The sequence below is a fragment of the Chelonia mydas genome, chromosome 3 (assembly GCF_015237465.2).
Source record: "Chelonia mydas isolate rCheMyd1 chromosome 3, rCheMyd1.pri.v2, whole genome shotgun sequence".
In the NCBI taxonomy this organism is placed as follows: Eukaryota; Metazoa; Chordata; order Testudines; family Cheloniidae; genus Chelonia; species Chelonia mydas.
In genome coordinates this window covers 108123219-108148870 of record NC_057851.1, presented here as the reverse complement: position 1 = coordinate 108148870, position 25652 = coordinate 108123219, and the positions used below count along the sequence as shown (strand labels likewise).

General features: G+C 37.8%; 1 protein-coding gene across 17 annotated transcripts in view; it reads right to left on the bottom strand.

The window, feature by feature from the left end:
* The window catches only part of STXBP5 (syntaxin binding protein 5), a 184340-nt gene that overhangs the window by 21456 nt on the left and 137232 nt on the right, over positions 1-25652 (bottom strand). For 3 of the 17 annotated variants that reach the window (XR_006289645.1, XM_037894934.2, XM_037894940.2), the window contains 7 exons: positions 19760-19825; positions 14998-15018; positions 14565-14627; positions 14417-14464; positions 4936-5004; positions 2319-2558; positions 453-825 (listed from right to left, as the gene is read on the bottom strand). Coding sequence is in view for 16 of the 17 variants with exons in the window: in XM_037894934.2 (XP_037750862.1) it covers positions 453-825; positions 2319-2558; positions 4936-5004; positions 14417-14464; positions 14565-14627; positions 14998-15018; positions 19760-19825 (880 nt within the window). In the remaining variant the exon portion in view is untranslated. The remainder of the gene's footprint in view (positions 1-452; positions 826-2318; positions 2559-4935; positions 5005-14416; positions 14465-14564; positions 14628-14997; positions 15019-19759; positions 19826-25652) is intronic. The other 14 variants (XM_027818657.3, XM_007056260.4, XM_037894942.2 and 11 more) reach the window with 11 other exon arrangements.

Genomic DNA, 25652 nt, shown 5'->3' with positions numbered 1-25652 from the left:
GAAAAAGGAAATGTAAAATAAACCAAAACAAGGGATAGGGATAGGGATAAGGAAGAGCAGATTTTGGCTTTCAATATGTAACACAAGTTTTGTAACAAATCATGAAATCAGTAAAGTAAACTATGGATTTCATATGTGAAAACTTAAACACCACAAGTTTACATTATACTTTAGAGGAGTTTAGCCTACGTTATTTGTTAGAAATTCATCTAAACTATAGCTTGAACCTAATTCATATAGGAATAAATTTCAAGTTCAATATTATCCAGTCGCCAAATTCCCTCCACCCCCAAGATGTTACTATTCCTACAGGTTTATCATCATTGAATATATATTTTTTGTTTTTTCTCTGGATTGAGGAAACAGGGTGCATTGGGGGACAGGATAGGAAGTGGCAGGGAACTATAATTTATCTCGTTTTAATGTTTAAATCATGATTAAATAGATCTTACCTAAAAGTCATAATATGTCCATTGGCACAGAAACATGCAAGGCAGCTACTATTACTTAATGCCACTATATCTCCACGAAGAACAAAAGAAGTCTCTGTTATGTTTTGTTTATGAATACAGTTCTGTGATGGCAGTGAGATAACTTTTGCTTGTTTTTCAGAACATATCACTGCATATTGGTTTTCACTGATTTCCTGAGAAGAAGAGGAGGGGGACACTGAGACAGGCCGCCGTTTTTTCGATTTATCCTTTTCATCTTTGTCTTCAGAAACATTGTGTTCTCTCCACGGTTCACGTGCTGGTGGAACTAAAGATCCCGTAGTGTCCAGAAAAGCCATTCTCAGGATTGCCCCTTTTAGCCTCAAAATGGTTCCTAGGATATAGAATTTGACATGATATCTAAAATAATTTTCCTTAATTGTCTTCCAAATTACATAATAATAGTCTTTAAAAAAACTGGCAAACATAAAAGGCATCCTTCCAGACAGAACCTTCAGATTTGCCTGGTCTCTTCTGCAGTAAAACTCAGATTGGCCAAAATGTTAGTTAATTTAATTAAAAAAAAATTTAAACTTTTGCTTAAGACCATCCCTATTCAGGAAAGCATTTGAGCATGGACTTAAACTTAAGTGTGTGTATATGTCCCATTGACTACAATGGAAATTAAGCATCTACTTGAAATTAAGCACATCGAACTTCCTAAACAGGGATGTTTTCCTGAATCAGAGAGACTGACAAGAAAGTGCAAAGAAACAGCTGAGGCTTTTAAAGGAGGACCAAGCTGGAACCCATGTGGTTTAAACTTAGATGTTAAAAATATACAGCTTTCACTTTTCCTCATAGGCATTTATGCTTTCCAGAACACAGCATCAATAAATTGTACTGTGTTTAATACCATCTACGATGAATACTATTAACTGTCAGAAGTGTCCACCTGTGTTTTCTTCTTTGAATTAGACATGTTTAGGTATAAGCGAGCAGGCTCTCTTGCATCTTCCTTCCTAGTAGTATAATGGTTACTGAAAGCTATTGTTATGTTATATTTACTCAGATTAAATATAAGTTTTTGGTTTTTCCAACCTGTAAATTGAAGACATAATCAATCAGGATTTTTCTGAAGAGATCTAGAGGGCCCTTGAAATAGAGGAAAGAAAAGCAGCCAGGCCAGATATTCACAGGCAAGTGTTCTGAAAGGACGCTGAGACAGGCAAAAGGGCTGAACTAGTGACCCGAAGCCACTGGTGTTGAACAAGGTGTGTGACCAGGAAAGAGCAGGTCATGATAGTTTCTATGCATTGAGGGAAAGCAGAGAAAGCCTAGGGGGAAAGCTGAAATCTGCCATATGGGTCTGAGAGAAGAATGTTGTCCTTAGGACATAGTACCAGCTGGTTCAATCATTATAGTCAAACAACTTTTATTCTTTTTTGTAGTGCGAAAATCTAATATGAACTTCATTGAGACCAAGGTGAATAAAAAGATTGTGGCATCTAACAATATTCTTCTCTTGCTGTCTCCCTCTAGTTATACTGTTAACACTGTGTGTGTTGCAGTAGAGCTACTCAAATGTCATTCTTTCTACACAAACAGTAGTCCCCATTTACCAGATATTCCTATACCAGATTGTAAATTTGCAGTTCAGACTTAAATGATTTGGAAAATTGCTAATCAGGTTATCTCTAACACACAAGTGACATAGCAACTTTCTAGAATACCAAAACACTACACTGTCCTGACTTAAACAGGAAGCACTGTATAATTATTTATGGAATTATTACATAATTGAGAAAAAAACATTAAAAACCCCTCAAGAATAATAATGCAGAATACCAGCCACGTTATGCAGCAAATCTCCTGTCTTGTACATACCACTGGGAGAAACAATTACTGGCTGACTTAGTCTTTGTTCTCCTCCTGGGGGTAGGTTCAGTACAATGACTAGCACTGTACCCAGAGTAGTCCCAACCCATAAACATGGAGAAGGTGATGTATCTGCTTTCCGTGTGAAAGTCTCACAGAAATGAAGAGCAGAAATTGCTTCTCGGGATTCCTTATCGATGCTAGTTACACTGGAACTCCGGGATCGACTGAAGGAGTTGTCTCTGACATCTGAAACAAGTTCACATTAATTAAAAAGCCCTGCAAAATACAGCATAAAGTTTCAAAATAAACTACAGTTAGGATTTTTTAGCATATTTTGTAAAGATAGTTCTTTAAAAATCAAGCATGTAGTAACTTTCACTCCATAGATTACTTCCTTTTGCTAAATATTTCCCTAATTACATTTCCTCTCCTGCCCACCGACCCCATTTTCCATGCTGTATTCTAATTGCAACGATCTCTTCAACTGCAGAGTACGCCACTATATAATTGTCCTGGATGGTCATTGTGTGTGTTCATCTTTTGCATGGGACAAAAGACAGTCATTTATCAAACAGTAGAAGCCTTTTATTATCTTAGTAAGAGACAAACATCTCAGTTTAAGCTTGTAAAGGGACCCACATACCATGGTGATAAATAGCTTGTCCTGTTCTCTGACTTTAGGAGATTGATGGAAGGAGGACTCACTGGCTATTCACATTAGCCTGAACTTCTGGCATAGGTCACTTAAAAAACCTAAAGTTCTTTGGTGGTAATGTTCAAAACCAAAGAAATTGGGTAGTTGAAGATTTTCTTCTGGAGTGCTATAGAAAGTGACATTGATAAGCTTTTCCGGCAGTCGTCCCTGGACTAAAAGAAGGTTGAGCACAAAGTAGCTCCATGAAAGGGAATTCAAATCATAAGCACAAAGTAATTTTGTTTTAATTTAATTCAAAGTTACTGTGCAACTCCTTAAAAATAGGCTATTATAATGGAAATGCTACCAACATCTGCGTCTGCATGTGTTACCAGCTGCACACATTGTAAATACCACAGGGGTCAACATTTTTAGAGATTCTCTTTTGTACTCAAGCATCAGTGTGATTTTTAAATTCCTGACAAATCATTCTCTTTCAGTTTGCATCTCCCAATGCTTTTACTAAAAGGCAAATCAAATTTATCACTGAAAATATGGTGTAATTTACACTATGGCTTTGTTTAGGCCTGGATTATGCTAGTTTTAAGCCCTCACTGGTACACAGATACAGTTGGAAACTCTGTGCACTAACAGGATTGAGGTTTAACCAACAGAATTTACTTTTATGTAATTTATTCATAAAAGCATTACTGCACAGCATAATGAGCCATTTCATTAATGGGCTACATTGTTTTCCCTACTGAGAGAAAATCTCCTAGGTAACTGTGCTTTATCTGAAAAGTTACTACTTTCTGCATTATAGTAAGAAAATATGGTACAGAGTCATATATCCAGCGAAAATAATGTGTAATACATGATGAATCATTTGTTCTGCTAACTTCAGCTACTGATCATAGCACCCTCATCAAAAAGATTCTTTTTAAGATGTTAATATTTACTGGGGAAGAAAATAAATCAAGGGTTTTTCCAGTTAAATATCGGTAATACCCAAATTTAGTAATTTGTAGACATGATTAGCTACAGATTATATTTTCCTGTCATTAACAAGAATCTTGGAAAATCAGCTTAAAAGCAGTCAATTTTTTTTTTTAAATAGAAGTGCCTTAATTATACGGTCTCCAACTGAGCTGCATATTGAAGATAAAACTGAATTGACCCATTACCAAGCGTAAGAGAAGCTAACCAAAATTCTGGTAACTCACTGAAACTGGGGGTTGCAAATGACTTCTTGAATTCTGTCCCTTTGACTTTTGATTTGCATGTACCTTTCTTGTGTGCATTATATAAGAATTCTCCAGTTTCTTTTTCTGAGCAAAATAGGATTGTTGTGGCAGATATAAAATTAAATCTATATTTGTGGATTTAATATTCAAGAAAGATGTAACAATGTGCTGAAAAAATATGCTTATTTTAAGCTTCTTTAATTATGCAACTGAATGATCATTTGTGTTTCTAAACTTTAATATGCAAGCTGTACAACTAGAATGTTCACTATGAAATTACTGTATTATGTCTCAACAAAATCCTAAAATAACATTTTCTTATAACAGTTATACATCAACTTAGCTCTACACATGTTAGCTTTCAACATGTTAGTAGCCTGGTTGTAGTCAACTACAAGTGTAACTGTTTGCAGAATAGGACCTTAATTAAAATCTCCTGGGAGGTCTGTAAAATTTCATTTTCCCTGTTATGTGGTTCCAAACAGACAAGACATTTTTCTGGTAATATTCCTCTTGTAACATTCCTGACATCACAAGGTAACTGACATAAGAATTACAGCAGCCTCAAAAAATTCAGATAAAAATTTAACAACTACGCACAAATCTGTGTGCTTACATTAGGATGACAACAACTGAGATTTTACATGTTTATTTAAACACATATTTTGGATTCTTACTTTATGGAAATTTACTCTTCCTATAAAACACAGTTGCAATATGGGTCAACCTTTATTTTTGAACTTACCTAAATCAGGCTTTAGTTCAGTTGGCAAACTTAACTTTCTGGACATCTTTGCTGAAAAATAAAATATATCTTTAAAAGAAATATGATAGTGTTGGCCTTTTTATTAACAGATTGCCATTTTCCAAATGTTTAATACATCGCAGATTTAATACAGATTTAAATACTGTAAATTTAAGGAAAACCTAAAAGTAGTTCTAAAGAAATGCCTTTTAGAGAGTTCTTTAAATTACTTCAGTTGTTAAGATGTTTTTCTAACTCAAGCATAGCTAGGGATCCAACAGTGGGTTACCTTGTAGAAGACAAGGTAGCATTTTTTTTTTTTAATGAAAAAAGCAAGCCTCATTAAAAATCCATTTCTGGAACAGTTAGGGCGATATTGCTAGATGTCACAGTGAGTGGTGCACTACCAACATGTAGACAGAAAATTGCTCTTTTTATGGACACTGAAACATGGCAAAATTAAGATACCAGGAATGTAAAACAAAGTAATAAAAAGGTGCAACCATGTGTGACAGCTGAACTATCCAATTCCTCAACTTGTGTCAAATTTTGACAGTCATTCACACATATTGTCTTCATATGTAACATAATTTAAAAACCTACAACTATAAAGACTGTAAAACCTTAAACACAACACAGAGCAACTAAAGAGCCTGCAGTTCCATACACAGTAAATAAATTTCCCTTCACAAAAAGTTTCTTCGAAAGAAATAAGACAACCATTAATTCTCTCTTATCACCACAAGCAATACAACTGATAGATTTTTAAAACCACTCATTTAGGGATTCATAGAGCTACATAACAAAACCTGATTTTTATATTATAAGTGTTCTAATATTGTTCAGAACTATCTATCAGCCTTGTAATGATAAAGTGAAAATTAAACTAACAACATGGTGAAATTTTACTTATAGAAAACAGTGATTACATTCAGTCCATTTATAAAGCAAGTACACAACTAAAATACTCAAGTTATAACTAACTGCTACTTGAACAATTAATTATCACACTTTTGTCTTTCTTGTGATCAGAAAGGTGCTGTGTCTTAGGCACAGGACTGGGACTCAGGAGATTTGGATTTAATTCCCAGCTTCATGTCTTACCTTTGGTAAATCCCTTAAGGCTTGTCTGCACTAGCTGATGTGCAAATTCTAATACACACTAGCATGTCATTCACTAACTGGCATGTGTGTACCCTGCTGGTGGGCACTAAAAGTTCCCTAGTGTGCATTAATGTGTACACTGGGGAACTTTTAGTGCATGCCAGTAGGGTCCACATGGACCAGTTAGTGCACATCACGCTATTGCACATTACAATTTATATTCCAGTTACTGCAGACTAATGCACCACGTAGACAAGCCCTCAATAGGGACAATACTTCCCTACCTAAAAGAAATGTTAGAATCCACAGATACTACTATGATAGAATACGCAGATAGACAGACTCTTCCCCCACAATTCCCCGACTTCCCTTTGCTGAAAAACAGCTAATTCTCACTTGTCACCTTTGTTGAAATTAAATAAGTGTTCATTTTTTGCACCCACACCGATGATGCATGTGTGAGCTCCCTACTCTTGCAGGGTACAATACCATTCAGTCTTATCCTTCTGAATTTTGTTTCCATATGAAAAAGTCTCAGATTTAAAAATTTAGTATATTCTAGTAGAAGTCCCAATTATCATCAGCTGAACCCTGAGCATATGGGCAAGACTCACCAGCCAGATACCCAGGAAAGAATTTTCTGTAGTAACTCAGATCCCACCCCATCTAACATCCCATCACAGGCCATTGGGCCTATTTACCATGAATAGTTAAAGATCAATTAATTGCCAGAATCGTGTTATCCCATCATACCATCTCCTCCATAAACTTATCGAGTTTAATCTTGAAGCCAGATAAGTCTTTTGCCTCCACTGCTTCCCTTGGAAGGCTATTCCAGAACTTCACTCCTCTGATGGTTAGAAACCTTTGTCTAATTTCAAGTCTAAACTTCCTGATGGCCAGTTTATATCCATTTGTTCTTGTGTCCACGTTGGTACTGAGCTTAAATAATTCCTCTTCCTCTCCGGTGTTTATCCCTCTGATATATTTATAGAGAGCAATCATATCTCCCCTCAACCTTCTTTTGGTTAGGCTAAAAAAGCCAAGCTCCTTGAGTCTCCTTTCATAAGACAAATTTTCCATTCCTCAGATCATCCTAGTAGCCTTTCCCTGTACCTGTTCCAGTTTGAATTCATCCTTCTTAAACATGGGAGACCAGAATTGCACACAGTATTCCAGGTGAGGTCTCACCAGTGCCTTGTATAACGGTACTAAAACCTCCCTATCTCTACTGGAAGTACCTCGCCTGATGCATCCCAAGACCACATTAGCTTTTTTCCCGGCCATATCACATTGGCAGCTCATAGTCCTCCTATGATCAACCAATACTCCAAGGTCCTTCTCCTCCTCTATTACTTCTAATTGATGCGTCCCCAGCTTATAACTAAAATTCTTGTTATTAATCCCTAAATGCATAACCTTACACTTCTCACTATTAAATTTCATCCTATTACTATTACTCCAGTTTACAAAGTCATCCAAATCTTCCTGTATGATTTCCCAGTCCTTCTCTAAATTGGCAGTACCTCCCAGCTTTGTAACATCCGCAAACTTTATTAGCACGCTCCCACTTTTTGTGCCGAGGTCAGTAATAAAAAGATTAAATAAGATTGGTCCCAAAACTGATCCCTGAGGAACTCCACTGGTAACCTCCCTCCAGCCTGACAGTTCACCTTTCAGTAGGACCCACTGTAGTCTCCCTGTTAACCAGTTCCTTATCGACCTTTCAATTTTCATATTGATCCCCATCTTTTCCAATTTAACTAATAATTCCCTATGTGGCATGTTATCAAACGCCTTACTGAAATCTAGGTAAATTAGATCCACTGCGTTTCCTTTGTCTAAAAAATCTGTTACTATCTCAAAGAAGGAGATCAGATTGGTTTGGCACGATCTACCTTTTGTAAAGCCATGTTGTATTGTGTCCCAATTGACCTCAATGTCCTTAACTACTTTCTCCTTCAAAATTTTTTCCAAGACCTTGCATACTACAGATGTCAAACTAACAGGCCTGTAGTTACCCGGATCACTTTTTTTTCCTTTCTTAAAAATAGGAACTATTTTAGCAGTTCTCCAATCATACGGTACAACCCCTGAGTTTACAGATTCATTAAAAATTCTTGCTAATGGGCTTGCAATTTCATGTGCCAATTCCTTTAATATTCTTGGATGAAGATTAACTGGGCCGCCCGATTTAGTCCCATTAAGCTGTTCGAGTTTCGCTTCTACCTCAGATATGGTAATATCTACCTCCATATCCTCATTCCCATTTGTCATGCTACCATTATCCCTAAGATCCTCTTTAGCCTTATTAAAGACTGAGGCAAAGTATTTGTTTAGATATTGGGCCATGCCTAGATTATCTTTGACCTCCACTCCATCCTCAGTGTTTAGCGGTCCCACTTCTTTCTTTGTTTTCGTCTTATTTATATGGCTATAGAACCTTTTACTATTGGTTTTAATTCCCTTTGCAAGGTCCAACTCTACTTGACTTTTAGCCTGTCTCACTTTATCCCTACATGTTCTGACCTCAATAAGGTAGCTTCCCTTGCTGATCCCTCCCATCTTCCACTCCCTGTATGCTTTCTGCTTTTTCTTAATCACCTCTCTGAGATGCTTGCTCATCCAGCTTGGTCTACAACTCCTGCCAATCTGAAAGAAATGTCACTCTAGACATACAAATTCTGAAACACTAAACAATTCATAGCAATATTCCAAGGAGTTTAAAAATAAAGGCTGAAATTGGCACAAGAGATAAAATCCAATTCACCGGTGATCTGGAGTACATGAAAATTTGATGGGTCTTAGAATCTAAGATCCACATCCCTCCTTTTTAAAAAACATCAAGGCAATAAAAATCTAGAATTCCGTATCATGGTTGATAAAAATAAGTTTCAAGATGATTCTGCTGCACATTAGTTTATTAAGGAAAAGAAACATCAACTCTACAAAATGAAAATGTATTTGTTTTATTAATAAAAGTAGATAAAACATATTTAAAGGGAAGATAATTATTGCAGAGATGATTGCTGAGGGAGAGATCACAAGGTGCTTAAAATATATAGTCTGTTCACAGCATAACATTTCAAAATATCTAATAGTGTGGACAGTATGTTGAACAAGTTAGGAAAGCACAAAGTAAGAAATGTGAATAATTATTAAAGGTTAAATAAAAATAGTGTCACCTTGCGTATAAACAGAAAATACTTCATAGTTTTAATTAATGAGAAAAATGGGAAAACCATCTTATTTTTCATTGGTTGTTAAGCTTTTAACCTGCATCACTCACTAGAATACTGATCATTTGTTTTTATTTCTCACTCAGCTAAACAGAAAACATTTGGTCTATGTATCTTATCTCCTTTTTGTACATATTATATTGTATGCATAGTATGAAATTTGTTGTGCAGAGGAGCTCCCTCTAAGATTGTCTCTATTAGGGAATTTTATAAAAAATGCTCTACTGGTTGTAACACAGGTCAACCTTAAGAAAACCTTCTGTGGCTGGGTAAATTTTGATCATTATTTAAAAATGAGGAATAGCAGATTTAACTAATTCAGCAGTAAAAGCTCTAAAGGCCACATGAGATGTATGTGCACTGTTGTGTAGTAGCAAATATTTACCATGCCTCACTGCACGTGGTTGTTTTGAGCAGTGGTCAAAGTATTTCTTTTAGTATAGTTTGTAGAAGTAGCTATTAAACCACGTTAAGTATTTGGGCTCCATCTGGATAAAGAGAGCTATATAAATATAAGAGCATTATAATTATTCCATAGAAGATTAGGTTTGGAAGAGACCTCAGGATGTTTAGTCTAACCCCCTGCTCAAAGCAGGACCAACCCCAACTGAATCATTCCAGCCAGGGCTTTGTCGAGCCGGGCCTTAAAAACCTCTAATAGTGTTTCCTAATATCCAACCTAGAACCTATGAACATGCGTAGGTCCGCTCTGCTTAGGATGGTTATTGAGCAGAACCTGTCATCAGCATGGATGCATGTCCTCTGGAATGGTGGCTGAAGCATGAATCTTTAGCGCATCTGTCATGTAAATATCTTGCAACGCCAGCTACAACAGTGCCATGTAAACACCTGTTCTCACTTTCAGGTGTCGTAAACAAGAAGCGGGCAACATTATCTCCTGCAAATTGTAACCAAACTTGTTTGTCTGAGCAATTGGCTGAAGTAGGACTGAGTGGACTTGCAGGCTCTAAAGTTTTACATTTTTTTATTTTTCAGTGCAGTTATTTTTTTGTACCTAATTCTACGTTTGTAAGTTCAACTTTCATGATAAAGAGATTGAACTACAGAGTACTTGCATTAGGTGAATTGAAAAATACTTTTTTTTTTGTTTTTTACAGTGCAAATATTTGTAATAAAAAATAAATATAAAGTAAGCACTGTACACTCTGTAATCTATGTTGTAATTGAAATCAATATATTTGAAAATGTAGAAAACATCCAAAAATATTTAAATGAATGGTATTCTATTATTTTAAAAAGCATGATTAATCACAATTAAGTTTTTTAATTGCTTGACAGCCCCAGTTTTAAGATTTAGACATCTATAAATTTTATTTAGGGAGACAATTCCTTATGGTCCTGCCACTGGAATAGTATCTATTTTTCTCTTCAGTTAGGTGGGAGCTAGATTTTAATTATCCTTTCATGAATGACACCTCCTTATCCTTAATTGCTGCCATGATGGCAGCAGGTAACTGAACACAAGAACAAGATTAATATCTTCCTATGAAAATACTACTTTGCAAGTTAGAGCAATGGGAAGTGTGGGTACCTTCACCTTATCTAATATCCAAGAGTAGCCTCTCTAATGGGCTAAGTCCTGAACAGGTTGGGGACAAAGAATTCCAGAAGCTTATTTTGGAATTCAGAGTTCCTTGTGTGGCAATGCAATGAACTGCAATCACACCACAAGACAAGTCCCATCTGATTATACATTTAATAAAGTGAAATGATTTGTTTTACAATAGATCAATAAAATTGGTAACAATAGATGGCACACATTTTACAAAATATCCCAATCCCTATCCAACTGATCACAATTCATTTTGAAACAATGAAGAGATAAAACATGCAATTATTAATGTCAAATAATGACAAGAGACAGTGACATTCTGTAATATGACAGAGAAAAGGAAGAGATTAAAGTAGCACCATAAGCTCACAAAACAGCCATGCAACATAAACATGCCACACACAATGTACAGTAAATGGCAATGCAAAAAAGTATTTTTGTTTTCACCGACTTCAAGTGATCACTCCTTAATACATTTCAAATGTAAAATTACACAACAATCCTATTCATAGTGGCAACATAAGAACCATGAAGATGGGCATTTTCTAATTCTTCTAGATAGATTCACTTGGCTCCTACATTATTAGTAGGACAGCTGTCTACTCACAAGCCTAGTAAATAATTATGAGTGAGATGACAAAATTTTCAATGATTGTACAGTTTATTAAACTGATAGCAGAAATTTCAAGTTACAATGTGGAGTTCATGGACTATATGTAAAGCAAAGATTTTGTCATGGATATTTTTAGGAAAAGTCAGGGACAGGTAATAGGCTTCTGTGAACTTTTCTTTATTGCCCCTGACCTGTCCCTGACTTTTCCTAAAAATATCCATGATAAAATGGGAAGGGACTGGTCAGCTGCAGGGTGGCTGGGAGCCCTGGGCTCCAGCGGCGGAGGGGAGCCTCAGGGTCCCCTGCCTGCTCCCCAGCATCAGGGGTCCATCTGCTCCCCCATGGCAATGGCTGGGGAGCTGCCAGGGTCCCCCTGCCTGCTAGCAGCGGTGAGTTGCCACGCTAACCCCCTCCTATGATGGCTGGGAGCTTTGGGGGTACCCCCACTGCCCGCAGTGGCTGGGAACTTTGGTGTACCCCCGCTGACCATGGTGGCTGGGAATTTGGGGGCCGGTTGCCTCAGACGGCGAGGATACCTCACAGCTCCCTGCAGCTGTGGGAGGCGGCACAACTCTGCAGCTCCCAACAGCCGGGCTGAAGACATGGAGGTCTTTGGAAGTCACGGATTCTGTGACTTCCACGACATTCATGACAAAATTGTAGCCTTAATTAAAGGATATATTACACATAGTTAACATCAGGCTCAAGTTAACTCTGCATATCACTTTTTTCCTGAAAGATGCAATTCTTTCAAACTTGTTCTAGAACGTTATTTGAGTTGTGAAGCAAATTCAAGACACTATTCTATTCCCTTAGAAAGACTTTAGAATGGAACAGATGTGTATAATTCTGTATAATTATCACTGATTTGTTTTATTAATACAATAATGCTGCAATATAGTGATGACACAGTAGAAATTACAACATCAGAGTCAAGTTAAACAGCTCAGACAGCCTGGTCAACAATTAACATAACTAAAAGCAATTTTTTGCATTATATAGGTCATTTTATTAAAATATAGAAAAGTACACTCTTTTTGGAACACTTAAGAGGAAGACGATTTACCTCTCTACCAGGCAAAGATAACATGTAAAACCATCAGGTAAAATTTTGCAAGCTGTGTCAGATTACTCTACCGTTGTGTTATAAAACTGACTTCCAACACCCTTCTTATTTCAGTCCTGGGATGTTCAGAACAGAGAGATCCTGTTACATCTGATGCTTTTATTATTGTGGCCAGCTCTCCAATCAGGATTGGGACAAAAATACATCCTCTTTCCACCTTCCTGCTGTCTCTGGTATAGAGTCTTTTTACTAGCTTGAGAGGCATTTCTTACAGTCTCCATACGTGGGACAGGGTAAGCAGACTGCACAACCTCCTCACATCAACATTCATACAACTCTGAATTTTGAGTGCTATATTTTTCCCTTTAGTTGCTGCACTGCCATTACTTGTTGGTCTCCCTTTGTTCCATTTAGGTGCAGAAAAAGCTGTGAGTTGCCAAAGGTCAAACTATAAATCAGAGCCAATAAAAATCCAATTATCTCAACTCCTAGTCTTATACCTTATTCAGCAAATTCTGCTGTTTGTAGATTACTCATAAAATACCTCTATGATAGAGGTAATGGAACCTATGTTCATAGATTACTCATAAAATACCGGTAATGGAACAGATTCTTGTGTATTGAGGGTTCAAACTTTTTGGTGCTTAGCACTCACAATTAAGATAGCTAATGAGTCTATCTGGGACCCTAACTATTAAACTACAATAGCTAGTCATTTGCCAGCCAGCAAGCATTAGAATTCCTCACCAGCCACTTTTGTCTCCGCAGGACTAGGTTTGTGGATATTACTTTATGAAAGAGGTCCAGAAAAGATCATAAATGTGATAGTGAGGTACCAAAATCCTATGGTGGAAGTTGGACATGTCATTCTGGATTGTCACTTTCAAACTTGCTTTCACTCATTGTCTCAACAATTTCTTTATCTTTATTACTACACTATTAGTTATTCTTTCTATGAAGTATACTTATATTCTAAAAGACATTAGAGGTATACCAAACAATCTTGTTATACATAACAACACAGATTAAATCTTTGTAATAAAATATCTCCAAAGGAATATAACTAAATCTTATTGCTACCATACAATGTAGATACAACAAATAAAAATCTTAAAGTACTAATGCTGAAATAAGAATAAATTAGAAAAATGAAGAGACCTTTTCCCAGAATACACCAAATACCCATTTGCCTTATTTCCTTACTGACCATGTGTTAGATAATCAATCCATCATATTTCCATTCTGACCATAAAAGGGTTCATTTCTTAGCTTGCATACAACATAATTCAAACCATTTTTAATTGCAACTTTTATTTAAAAGAATTTATAGACTGGTGACTTGTCATATTATGGCTGGATACCGCTAGCATATACCGCTCTGGGTTATAGTATTAATAATGAGGATAGGTATATATATAGCTCTCGTTCCTTTTTATGCTGAAGGAAAATGCAATCCTACCACTATTTTGAAAACTTGTAGGGAAAACTAGGCCTTATGGATATGGGTGTAACATTTACAAGGAAGTAAATCAGCAACAGTTTCTAAAGTATACTGCACCACAACAAATGTAATAGTATGTTGCAATTTGCATAGACTGAACCCTTCTAATATTTCAGAATAAAGTAGAACCTCTTCTCCCAAATAAATAGGAAGGTGCACATCATATAAATTAAAGTATTAAAACACCGTTTCTCCTTGATTTTGTTAATCATTGTGCCCAATATATTTAGCACAGAAGCAGCCCAAAGGATTACCATTTAGCACAGGGAAAGATAGATTAAGAACTAAATAATACACTACAATTTGAAATTTTTTGCTGTTGGGTTAGTGTTGCATAGAGTAAGGCACTAAATTAGGAAGAAAGCAGAATTTTTCTAGTTCCTACCTATATCATTGGCTACCATCTTGGAAAATTTTCTGCCTTTGGTCTTCACTGTAAATAATATTTTAACAAAAAATGTCAAAAACTATAAATGTACTAAAAGGATGAACTGAACAAAATAAATAATGCTGTTAAAATAAAAATACTGTACCCTTTTCTATAAAATTATTCATTTTTTGATCATCATCATCAGAATTGTTTGGAGAACCAGAACCTATATGAGTGAAGACAGAATGAAATAGACATGCAAAATGGACATTCACAAAACAAGATACATGTACAACACTGATTTGACAGAAAGACTATGCATTATATTTAAAAAGTCTTATGAGACTTAACATAACTGTCACACTGACTTCACAGCTAAGATACATCAAAGTACTGATCAAAAGATTAGTGAAGCTTTCTGTTATGTGATGGCACTATAGACACCAAACTCTTTGCAATAAAGCAGCATACACAAAAATAAGCAGGTAATCTGAAGCAAAATTACTTATTAGAGCAAGACACACCACCACAACACAGTGCATCTGGGTTATTTTGGTTAGAGACATTTATTTTATTTAATATAAACATTTTAATACGTGGACTCCTAGTATGTTGGTCTGTAAAAAAGAGGACAAAGAATTTATCCAAATTTGGATCTACAGAGCAAATGGAATATGGAGAATCGTTTGGTCTCAAAGAAAGAAATCTGTTTAGAGCAGCAGTTTTATTCTGCAAACAACTCCTATCCCAACACCACAACAGAAAACTTAATTCTGCAAGCAGTGGTTCTAAAGACCACAGATGGTGAATGGGCTACGATTTGCGAACCACTGTTTTAGAGACATTTAACTTGGTGGCTTTTTTAATCTTATTAAAATACCAAACACTGCAGGTTTTTATACCACTAAAAAAAAACCACACCAATAAAAAGGACAGAAAGTGTTACAAGGGTATTATTTTCTTACTATTTTAGGTATCCAAGCATGGCACTTTGTATATTTTATGCAACTTTATCCAGGGCACTGGATGAGGGAAGCAAAGTTTAATGCTTTTATAATCTCTTTGTTTTGGTTTTCATTTTGTTTCTGCTGTAATTTAGTTCTCGGTGTCTCAAAGCTAGAGGATGCTCTGCCAACTAGCAAGGGCATGGAGCCTTTTTTATAGCTGTAAATCTGTGTAACCACGCAGTGGAGGAAGTTAGAGGGTAACTGAAGTTGCAGCTCTGTTCATTTGGAAGACTGAAATTGTCACACCATTCATGCTGTAGCTTCAGTTGACCGAAGAGGTCTCAGACTTTCAGTCCCAAACACTGATCTTCCAGACTGTTGTACAACCAGTCTCCTAATCAAGCTCTGGTTGAGCATTATTTTATAACTGTAAGCTCCAAAACCATATTCACTGAATTTTTAAAAAATGCCAAGCTTAATAAAGTTAAAGTAATATTTGGATATTGCAGTCTTACCCCATAGCTAGTCTCTCCCTAACTAGACAAACTCCAAACACCAAAATCTGCCTTCTATTCTCTGCAGCTTTAGTCTATCAGTGTTTGATCCTCTGATTTCTTCTGGAGCTCCTAAGTTCTGACAATATCCACTCCCCACCTTCCCAGCATCTCATAGCTCCTCCCCAGTCTTGTTGCCCTCTCTAAGGCCTTGTCTACACTACTGTGGTAAGTAGACCTAAGTTACGCTACTCCAGCTAAGTGAATAATGTAGCTGCAGTTGACATAGCTTAGGTTGACTTACTGCGGTGTCTACACCATACTGAGTTGACGGGAGATGCTCTCCCGGTGACTTACCTTAATCTTCTCGTTCCAGTGGGGTACCTGAGAGTGCTCTGCAGTCGATTTAGCGGGTCTTCACTAGACTCACTAAATTGACCCCTTCTAAATCGATCACAGCAGCATCGATCCCCGGTAAGTGTAGACATGGCCTAAGAGTGCCTCTGTGAAGCCAACAACTTATTATCTCCAGCCCCATAGATCCCATTTCTCCATTTTCTGTTACTGCAAATTAAATTTTTAAGTTATCTTAAGAAGCCCACTTCTGAATTTTAATCTAATTCAAGACAAAACATACCCAAGATGTATGTTTGTTTTTTATTACCTACCCAGTAGAGTGTGTTAAATTTCTGCACTATGCATGTATATTCTTTGGTTCTTCTATGACAGAATACAAGTAGAATTTATTTAAATACTGTACCTGACCCCTAATTCAGATAGAAAAATTTGATTGGGGGCGGGGCAGGGGAGAGATTATGTTAAATGAATTTACTGAAATTTTTGAATTTCAAATTTAAGTACAGTGTTGAATCCAGTATTTTTTTCCTCATAAAGTCTTTGAAGACTGGTGATAAGCTGGAAATACTGATCAAAAAACCCACCCTATTTCTTTTCTTCTTTATCACCTTCCCAGTCTTCTTCCCTTCTTTGTTTTCCAGGTTTTCCTTCCTAAGGAAAGTTAGTTTAAGGTTCACTATATTCCTTCCACCTGCAATGTCTAAATAAAGGTTTTTCTGGGGCCCATGATACCTGACTTTCACAAAAGATGCTAATCCTTGCAGGATGAATATTTTTGGGTGTCTCCTTATTTCTCTACCTTTCCTTTCCTCCCTATATGTTCCCCATGCTTGTTTCTCTTTGCTTGCCCTCTTCTCATCCGTGAAATGTCTACTTTTTCACCTCTTCCAGTTGTCAGCCTTTTCTTGTGAAACACACTCATTTACTCCTAAAATTGCTATCTTTTGAAAAAACAAAAGAAATCAACAAAACCAAAACAACCCACACATACCAAATAATTATACCTCAGTTAATATTTTACGGTTCATTTATATTAATCCTTTTATTGGAATTATCTCCTTAGCTCTGTTAACTGAATTATTATTTTTTTTAATCAAAACTTGTCTTAAATTTAAATGTCCAGGTTAGGTCATTTTACGTACTCTACCTGTCAAATTCAAGTAGTTCAGTTAGAACTATCACCAGCATCACCTAAAATCTAGGCAGAAGCATTTCACTGAAACAACAGCAGAATACAGTAAGTGGATCATAGATTTTTGCATCTACTGGACATGGTGGGGGGTGAGCGTTTTTTTGTTTGGTTACACAAATAGGAAGCACATCTTTGAATCCAAATGAGGGAAATACTTCTCTACACCAGAGTATAAGGTAGCCCAAAATCAGGTTTATCACTTCAACAAACTCTGTATTTAGGTAACTACTTATATCATAGCAACACACTTCTTTAGTAGAATTTGGTTTTAAAATGTGAAGTAGAGTTAGTCTGTTTGTTTTTAAATGTAAAGTAGAATTAATCTACTAATCATGTCCTGGTCAAATTCCAATTCCATTCTCAATTTGCCCTTCTGAAAAGGAAAATCTTAACTGTTGACAGATTGACAGTCTGATGATGTACATTGAAACACTGAATACAGTTTGAATGTGTGTCAAAACAAAATTGCCAACTCAAACTTAATTGTCAATTCAGAAATTAAGTTTAATACTTTATAAAAAGTTTTCCTGATAAAGTTAAAAAAAAAAGGATATTTTGTTTTGTTATACATTCACATGGGTGATAAAGATGACACCTCTTGTCTAAGTGTGAGGGGGCAATAAGGAGGTGTTTTCAGTTAATGGCATTCAACTTTTGAACTTGCATACTCCATTGGTCCAACAGAGGCAGTCTACATTTACAGCACTGCAGCAGAGTTCCTGTAGTGCTTAGTGAAGATGTTACCTACTTTGACAGGAGAACTTCTCCAGTTGGTGTAGGTACTCTACCTCCCCAAGAGGTGGTAGCTATGTTGACGGGAGAAGCCCTCTCATTGAGATAGCATTGTCTACACTGGGTATAACTGTGTCACTCAAGGGCATGATTTTCTATACCCCGGAGCAACTTAGATATACCAACATAAGTTTGTAGTGTCAACCAGAGCAGAATATGAATTTGTTGACATTCTGGGATCCCTAAAAGGCATATCCTTTTTACCCAAGCTTTCAATAAGGGCTTTAGGCTACAGAGGGTATAAATAGGATCAAAGACTTTGGTATTTAGTATTCTTTATAGGCTGTTGTGGTAAGGATCATTCATAATGGCATTAGTTTATTCATGAGATGAATTCATTTTAATATACGTTCCCACCCAGTCCTTTTAGGCACTTTTTAAATATCCAGATAAAATAAATCTGCAATTTTAAATCCTAATCTGCCTCATCAGACTACAGCTTCTGAGGGAGAATGAGTAAAATGATAGCTCCCATTAAGAGTCTGATGAAAGTGATGGGAAAGTGAACCAGTGACAGATATTTCTAGACACTTTTGAAAATTCATTTTTAATACTATATATATTCATTATGAGTGCATTCTTAAGTATCTGGAAGAGCGGGGCCCTAATGAGTTATTATTCGTTAAACTTTTGAGCTATTAGAGTGAATCACCACAGTTCTCCTTTAAAAATCCAGCTCCAGTGTAATGGAAAAGCCAACTTATTTGGACTGGGGAGCTCCTATTTTGGAAGTCTGCTAGCTTCCAGAAAATTCTGAGAGCCTGACAAAAATTTTCAGCTACCACCCTGATGAGAAAATGGCAGTAAACTCACACTATAAAAGTCAGTCAAAAATAGCTTTCCCCAAAAAACAGGATTTTTTTCCCTTTATCGAAGAGATTTTACCATGTAAACCTGTATTAAAAACAGAAAAACCTTAGCAGTACCAGTTGGAACTTGTGATTTGCACAGATATGGAAACTACTTAAACTATTATTGTAGTCACAAGTTGCAAGTGTGTTATATTACCGGTATCTCAGGAGCTCCACACTGCAATCTCTAGCCAAGATCCCTTTTCCTCCCTGGCTGTGAAGTAAATATATATATATCTATGATAGCCTTTTTCTTTCCATCGTGTTGTATTCATTTTGCTATATATTATACACACACAACACACACACTAGTGATTGACAAAATTAATAGGAAAAGCACTCATAAAATATACTGTAGCATGAGACCGTCACTTTCCTCACAGCCTCATAGATAGCATGTATTTCCAATCTAAGAATATCTTTGCCTGTGTGCTGTCTCCCTGAAGCATAACTATTTGAAACTCACACATGCCACTTGACTCATCCTTACTAGAAACTAGGTTTATATTTCCAAGTCAGATAAATTGTCCTTGATTTAAACCAGAATTCTGTAATGGTTAATGAAATCTTAAATGGCAAAATGAATACAACATGATGGAAAGAAAAAGCTAACATAGACTGTTTCTGTATAATTACTTAGCAAGCATTTCTGGCACAACTTAGAACAATGCGTGTCACATTCTGTGCAACTATAATGTTAAAGTATTTGAAAAAACTGTAGTTACCCGAAGTGGGTGACTTGCAGCGATCCTCTGGCACTGTAGTCCCTTCATTAATATCACAAAGACCTGCTGAAAAATACAAAGAACAATTTAAAATAAAAAATAAAATTGCTGTTTACAATCTTTCCTGAACTAGAACTTGTGAATTTTTAGCCTCTATATTACACTAAGCAAGTGTTTCTCCCACTTGACAGGGGGAGTGAGGGGAGATTTTTATTTATTTATTTATTTATTTTACAAGTCTTTCACTTAAGAGGCTGACTTCAGTTACAGCACTAAAATAGTCTGTTTGACAGAAGAATTATAGTATTACCTCAGAAATACTGAAACTTTTCACTAGATTTTTTTAATCAATTCATCAATATTTAATCAGAAAAATAATATTTGGCAAACATTTAAGAAAAAAGTATAGCCATATATAATCAGAGAACGTTGTTTATTTAATTAGATATGTGCACTGAACATGTATACTGTCCAAAACAAAAGAGTAAAGTATGACCTAAAATGTTATTTAAGTGAAATAAGAAAACTAATTTATGTTTGTGATAAAATCAGGTGAATAGGAGGATTTCAATATTAAGGAATTCTATAAAATACTTTAAGATTAACATGTGACCACTATTGTGTATTTTAAAATAATTTCTACTTTCCTTTTTTGGGGTAAAGTTATACTATATTCCTGAAGCCACACTTAGGTGATCCTTTACCATTGGTTTTTCAACAGAACTCACTGATTTCATTTAAGAAATGGATTGATGATATAAGGTGGTTATGGTTTATTTTTGGGGAGCGAAATTATTTTCCCCTGTTGAGGACTTTCATATAACACTCAATATGACACCATCATCATACAAATCACAAGACTGTAGTTACAAGATTCTTTCACTGAAAGAAATGATAACTTTGCACACTTAAAGAATGCAGAATTAGATGCAAAGAAGGAAGTAAACCATAGGGATCCCATATGTTGCATACTGCCAACTGGAGATACAAATGGAGTTTTTGATCCCCGGTTTTCTTTATGACTTGACAAATGATGTGTTGAAATTTAAATATCAGGGGGTAGCCGTGTTAGTCTGCATCCACAAAAAACAACAAGGAGTCCGGTGGCACCTTAAAGACTAACAGATTTATTTGAGCATAAGCTTTTGTGGGCTAGAACATGAAGTGGGTTCTAGCCCATGAAAGCTTATGCCCAAATAAATCTGTTAGTCTTTAAGGTGCCACCGGACTCCCTGTTGTTTTTGAAATTTAAAGTTACCAGTTATGCTTTTTGTTTTTGTTTTTTATTAAAAGCTTTCACTACGGTTTTTTAAGAATATTAACCTTCTCAGAGGATCTGTTATGATGGACCATGCTAATCTAAATGCAAGTACTAATTGCACAAATGAAACACAACTGAATCATTTGTTAGAAGAAAGTATCTGCATGTGCAGAACAAGATTTTCAACACAATGCAATCATAGTTTTGCGTCTGAACCTTCTTCGGAAAAAACCCCACAAATGTGTTGAGACTATTGAGGAGATGGGGAGGGTTACACACGCCAAGTCAGAACAGACAGAATCAAGTTGTACCCACTTGCACCTGTGCAACTCTACTGACTTCAGTGTGTTTGCATTGTTGATATAGAGGGCAAAAGTAGGTGCAAGAAGCAGTTTTTCTTATTTCAAAACTCTGGGGTACTTAGTTATCATCTTCTGGAGTCTGGGTTAACAAATGAATATTTTCTGAATGTCAAAACCAAAGACTTATCCTGTGAGGAAAAGAGTTACTTAGCCTTACTGTAACTATGGTTCTTCAAAATGTTGTCATCAATGTGGATCCCACTCAAGGTATGCACCTTCTCTTGAACTGCATTTTCCATTGGGCCACACCTGCACTATGCATGTTCTCATAGAAATCATAGAACTGGAAGGGACCTCGAGAGGTCATCTAGTCCAATCCCCTGCATTCAAGGCAGGACTAAGTATTATCTGGACTCAGACTTTAAGGTCAGAAGGGACCATTATGATCGTCTCGTCTGCATAATGCAGGCCACAGAATCTCACCCATCCACTCCTGTAACAAGCCTCTGACCTATGTCTGAGCTATTGAAATCCTCAACTCATGGTTTAAAGACTTCAAGGTGCAGAGAATCCTCCAGCAAGTGACCCGTGCCCCATGCTGCAGAGGAAAGCGAAAAAACCCCAGGGCCTCTGCCAATCTGCCCTGGAGGAAAATTCCTTCCCGACCCCAAATATAGCGATCAGCTAAACCCTGAGCATGTGGGCAAGACTCACCACCCAGACACCCAGGAAAGAATTCTCTGTAGTAACTCAGATCCCACCCTACCTAGTGTCCCATCACAGGCCATTGGGCATATTTACAGCTAATAGTCAAAGATCAATTAATTGCCAAAATTAGGCTATCCCATCACACCATCCATAAACTTGTCAAGCTTAGTCTTGAAGCCAGATATGTCTCTTGCCTCCACTGCTCCCCTTGGAAGACTATTCCAGAACTTCACTTCTCTGATGGTTAGTCCATCCGACAACTGTTTGTCCAACCCTGCTCTTAAAAATCCCCAATGATGAAGATTCCACCACCTCCCTAGGAAATTTATTTCAGTGCTTACCCACTCTGACAGTTAGGAAGTTTTTCTTAATGTCCAACCTAAACCGCCTGTAGCGAGGCAACGACTCACTGGTGTGGCGCCTTCTGCTGGTAGTCTTGGGAATTAGCTCTTCCAGCCTGGAGTGCCCTCTGCAAGCCGGTGTCTCGCCTGCAGCTGGCCCAGTGTCCCTCCCAGACTCCAGCTCCCCCTTTCCCTTGGGGTTCTGCCCCAGCAGTACCCCCACACGTCCCCTTCCTGGGGAACCCCCAACCCTCTAAACCCACCTTGCCTCAGTGGCTACTGCCAGTCATCATCTAGCCCCCCGCTCACTGGGGCAGACTGCAGTGTAATGGCCACTCATCGCTGGCAAGGGGTTAGGACCAGCTGCCTCTGCCTATTCCCAGGCTGCCCCTCTGCAGACCCCGTACCTTTCTGGGCCTTTACCAAGGCCTGCAGTCTGAGGGTTTACCAGGCTGGAGCTCCCCAGCTCCCTTTGCCCTTCCCCAGCACTGCTCCGCTTAAGGTACCTCGCTCTCAGGCAGCTAGCCCTTCCCACTCCAGGGCTAGAGTGAGACTCCTTTGAGATCCTGGCTCACAGCGCTTTTATAGGGCCAGCTGTGGCCTGATTGGGCACGGCCCCAGCTGTGGCTGCTTCCCCCAGTCAGCCTAGCTCTTCCCAGCCACAGCCCTCTCCAAGGCTGCTTTTACTATTGGCTCCCCCAGGCAGCCCTCTCTCCAAAAGCTGTTTTAACTCCTTCAGGGCCAGAGTGGAGTGACTACCCCGCTACACTGCCCTTGCTGCAATTTAAGCCCATTGCTTCTTGTCCTATCCTCAGAGGTTAAGAACAATTTTTCTCCCTCCTTCTTGTAACAAAATTTTATGTACTTGAAAACTATCATCATGTCCCCTTTCAGCCTTCTCTTCTCCAGACTAAACAAACCCAATTTTTTTAATCTTCCCTCACAGGTCGTGTTTTCTAGACTTTTAATCGTTTTTGTTGCTCTTCTCTGGACTTTCTCCAATTTGTCCACATCTTTCCTGAAATATGGTGCCCAGAACTGGACTCAATACTCCAGCTGAGGTCTAATCAGCATGGAGTAGAGCGGAAGAATTACTTCTGGTGTCTGGCTTACAATACTCCTGCTAATACATCCCAGAATTATGTTTTCTTTTTTTGCAACAGAGTTACACTGTTGACTCATATTTAGCTTGTGATCCATTATGACGTCCAGATCTCTTTCCACAGTACTACTTCCAAGACAGTCATTTCCCATTTTGTATGCGTGCAGCTGATGGTCCCTTCCTAAGTGGAGTACTTTGCATTTGTCCTTATTGAATTGCATCCTATTTACTTCAGACTATTTCTCCAGTTTGTCCAGATCATTTTGAATTTTAATCCTATCCTCCAAAGCACTTGCAACCCCTCCCAGCTTGGTATCGTCCGCAAACTTTAAGTGTACTCTCTATGCCATTATCTAAATCATTGATGAAGATATTGAACAGAACCGGACCCAGAACCGATCCCCGCTGGACCCCCTCGTTATGCCCTTCCAGCATGACTGTGAATCGCTGATAACTACTCTCCAGGAATGATTTTCCAACCAGTTATGCACCCACCTTATAATAGCTCCATCTAGGTTGTATTTCCCTAGTTTGTTTATGAGAAGATCATGCGAGACAGTATCAAAAGCCTTACTAAAGTCAAGATATACCACATCTACATTTCCCCTCTCCCCCATCCACAAGTCTTGTTACCCTGTCAAAGAAAGCTATCAGGTTGGTTTGACACGATTTGTTCTTGACAAATCCATGCTGACTGTTATTTATCACCTTATCTTCTAGGTGTTTGCAAATTGATTGCTTAATTATTTGCTCCATTATCTTTCCAGGTACAGAAGTTAAGCTGACTGGTCTGTAATTCCCTGGGTTGTCCTTATTTCCCTTTTTATAGGTGGGCACTATAGAAGCACTATGAGTTTCTACCCCACTACAGTGATGTTAACACTGCCTTTTCAAACTTGGCATCTGGTCTTGCAGCTAGGTCAAGAGCATAGGTCTTAACAAAAGCCAGGGGATTACTCTAGGTAGCTTCCTTATAGATTTCAGACATGGGAATGTTCCAGAAACAGGCAGAGGAAGCAGCTTGTCTACTAACAGAGTGACCTTTGAAATTTGGAGGGAAAGGTTTATCAGCCATTTCATAGCAGAATGATATGCACTATGTGGTCCATTTTGATACTCTCTGGCAGAGGAAAGCTTGACTCTTCAAAACACCAAAGACGGCAATAAAGAGATGAGAAGCCGGGCTGAAGAGCTTTGTAATTTAACAAGACCCTTTCAATGTCCAAATTGTGGAGTGGTTTCCCTCCACAAGAGTGAGGTTTAGGGGAGAAAACAGATAAACTGATGGACTGGTTCAAATGAAATTCCAAAACCCCTTAAGGGATAAACTTAGGATGAAGTCTCAATACCACCTTATGCCTGTACAATGTTGGGTAAAGGGGTATCAACAATAAGAGCCTGGAGTTCACTGACCCTGCAGCTGATGTGATAGCGACTAAGAGTATCATCTTGAGAGTGAGGTTGTGTAAGCAGCATTCAGAAGGTGGCTTGAAAAGGGGGCTCCATGAGGTTTGCAAGGACAATATTAAGATTCCAAGTAGGAGGGTTCTTGGACGCATGAGTAAGTATGCAGTAACCCTTTCAGGAATCTGGTTTCAGGAATCTGGTGGGCTGTGAGTAAACTGAACATAACTGAACAAGTGGATGGCATACAGAGACTGCTGGTAAGGTGGTGCTTTATGTACCTGAATGAAAAGCCAGGTTTGTAGGGATGCAGCCCCAGAAGGAAGCACTGGGAGGGACTGAGTACTGGTCACAAGCAGGTTTATGGGACTGCAGCTGGGGAAGGCATGTCCCCACATTTCTTTTCCTGGCTGCCATCTCACAAACCTGCCTGTAGAGCTGGGTCCTTTTTTCTCAAAAAATGTTGTCAATAAATGGTATGCTGTTGCCTACATACCATTTACATTAAAGTCAATGGGACAGTATTGGTTCCTGGCAAAATCTTGTTATCAACTGGATGTTGTCAATATCCACATAGCTATTAAGTGGACTCCACTGTAATATATTGCAAATGTGTTGTCTGTTAAGAACTGCGGCGTGGAATTCTGTAGTACAGGCAGCAATGCTATGCAAGGTAACCTGATCACTTGCAGCTCTGGCACGTTTTGTGAAGGGACACATCTTTTTCAGACTATATTCCATGTATCTGGAGGTGATTCAGGTGGGCACCCCAACC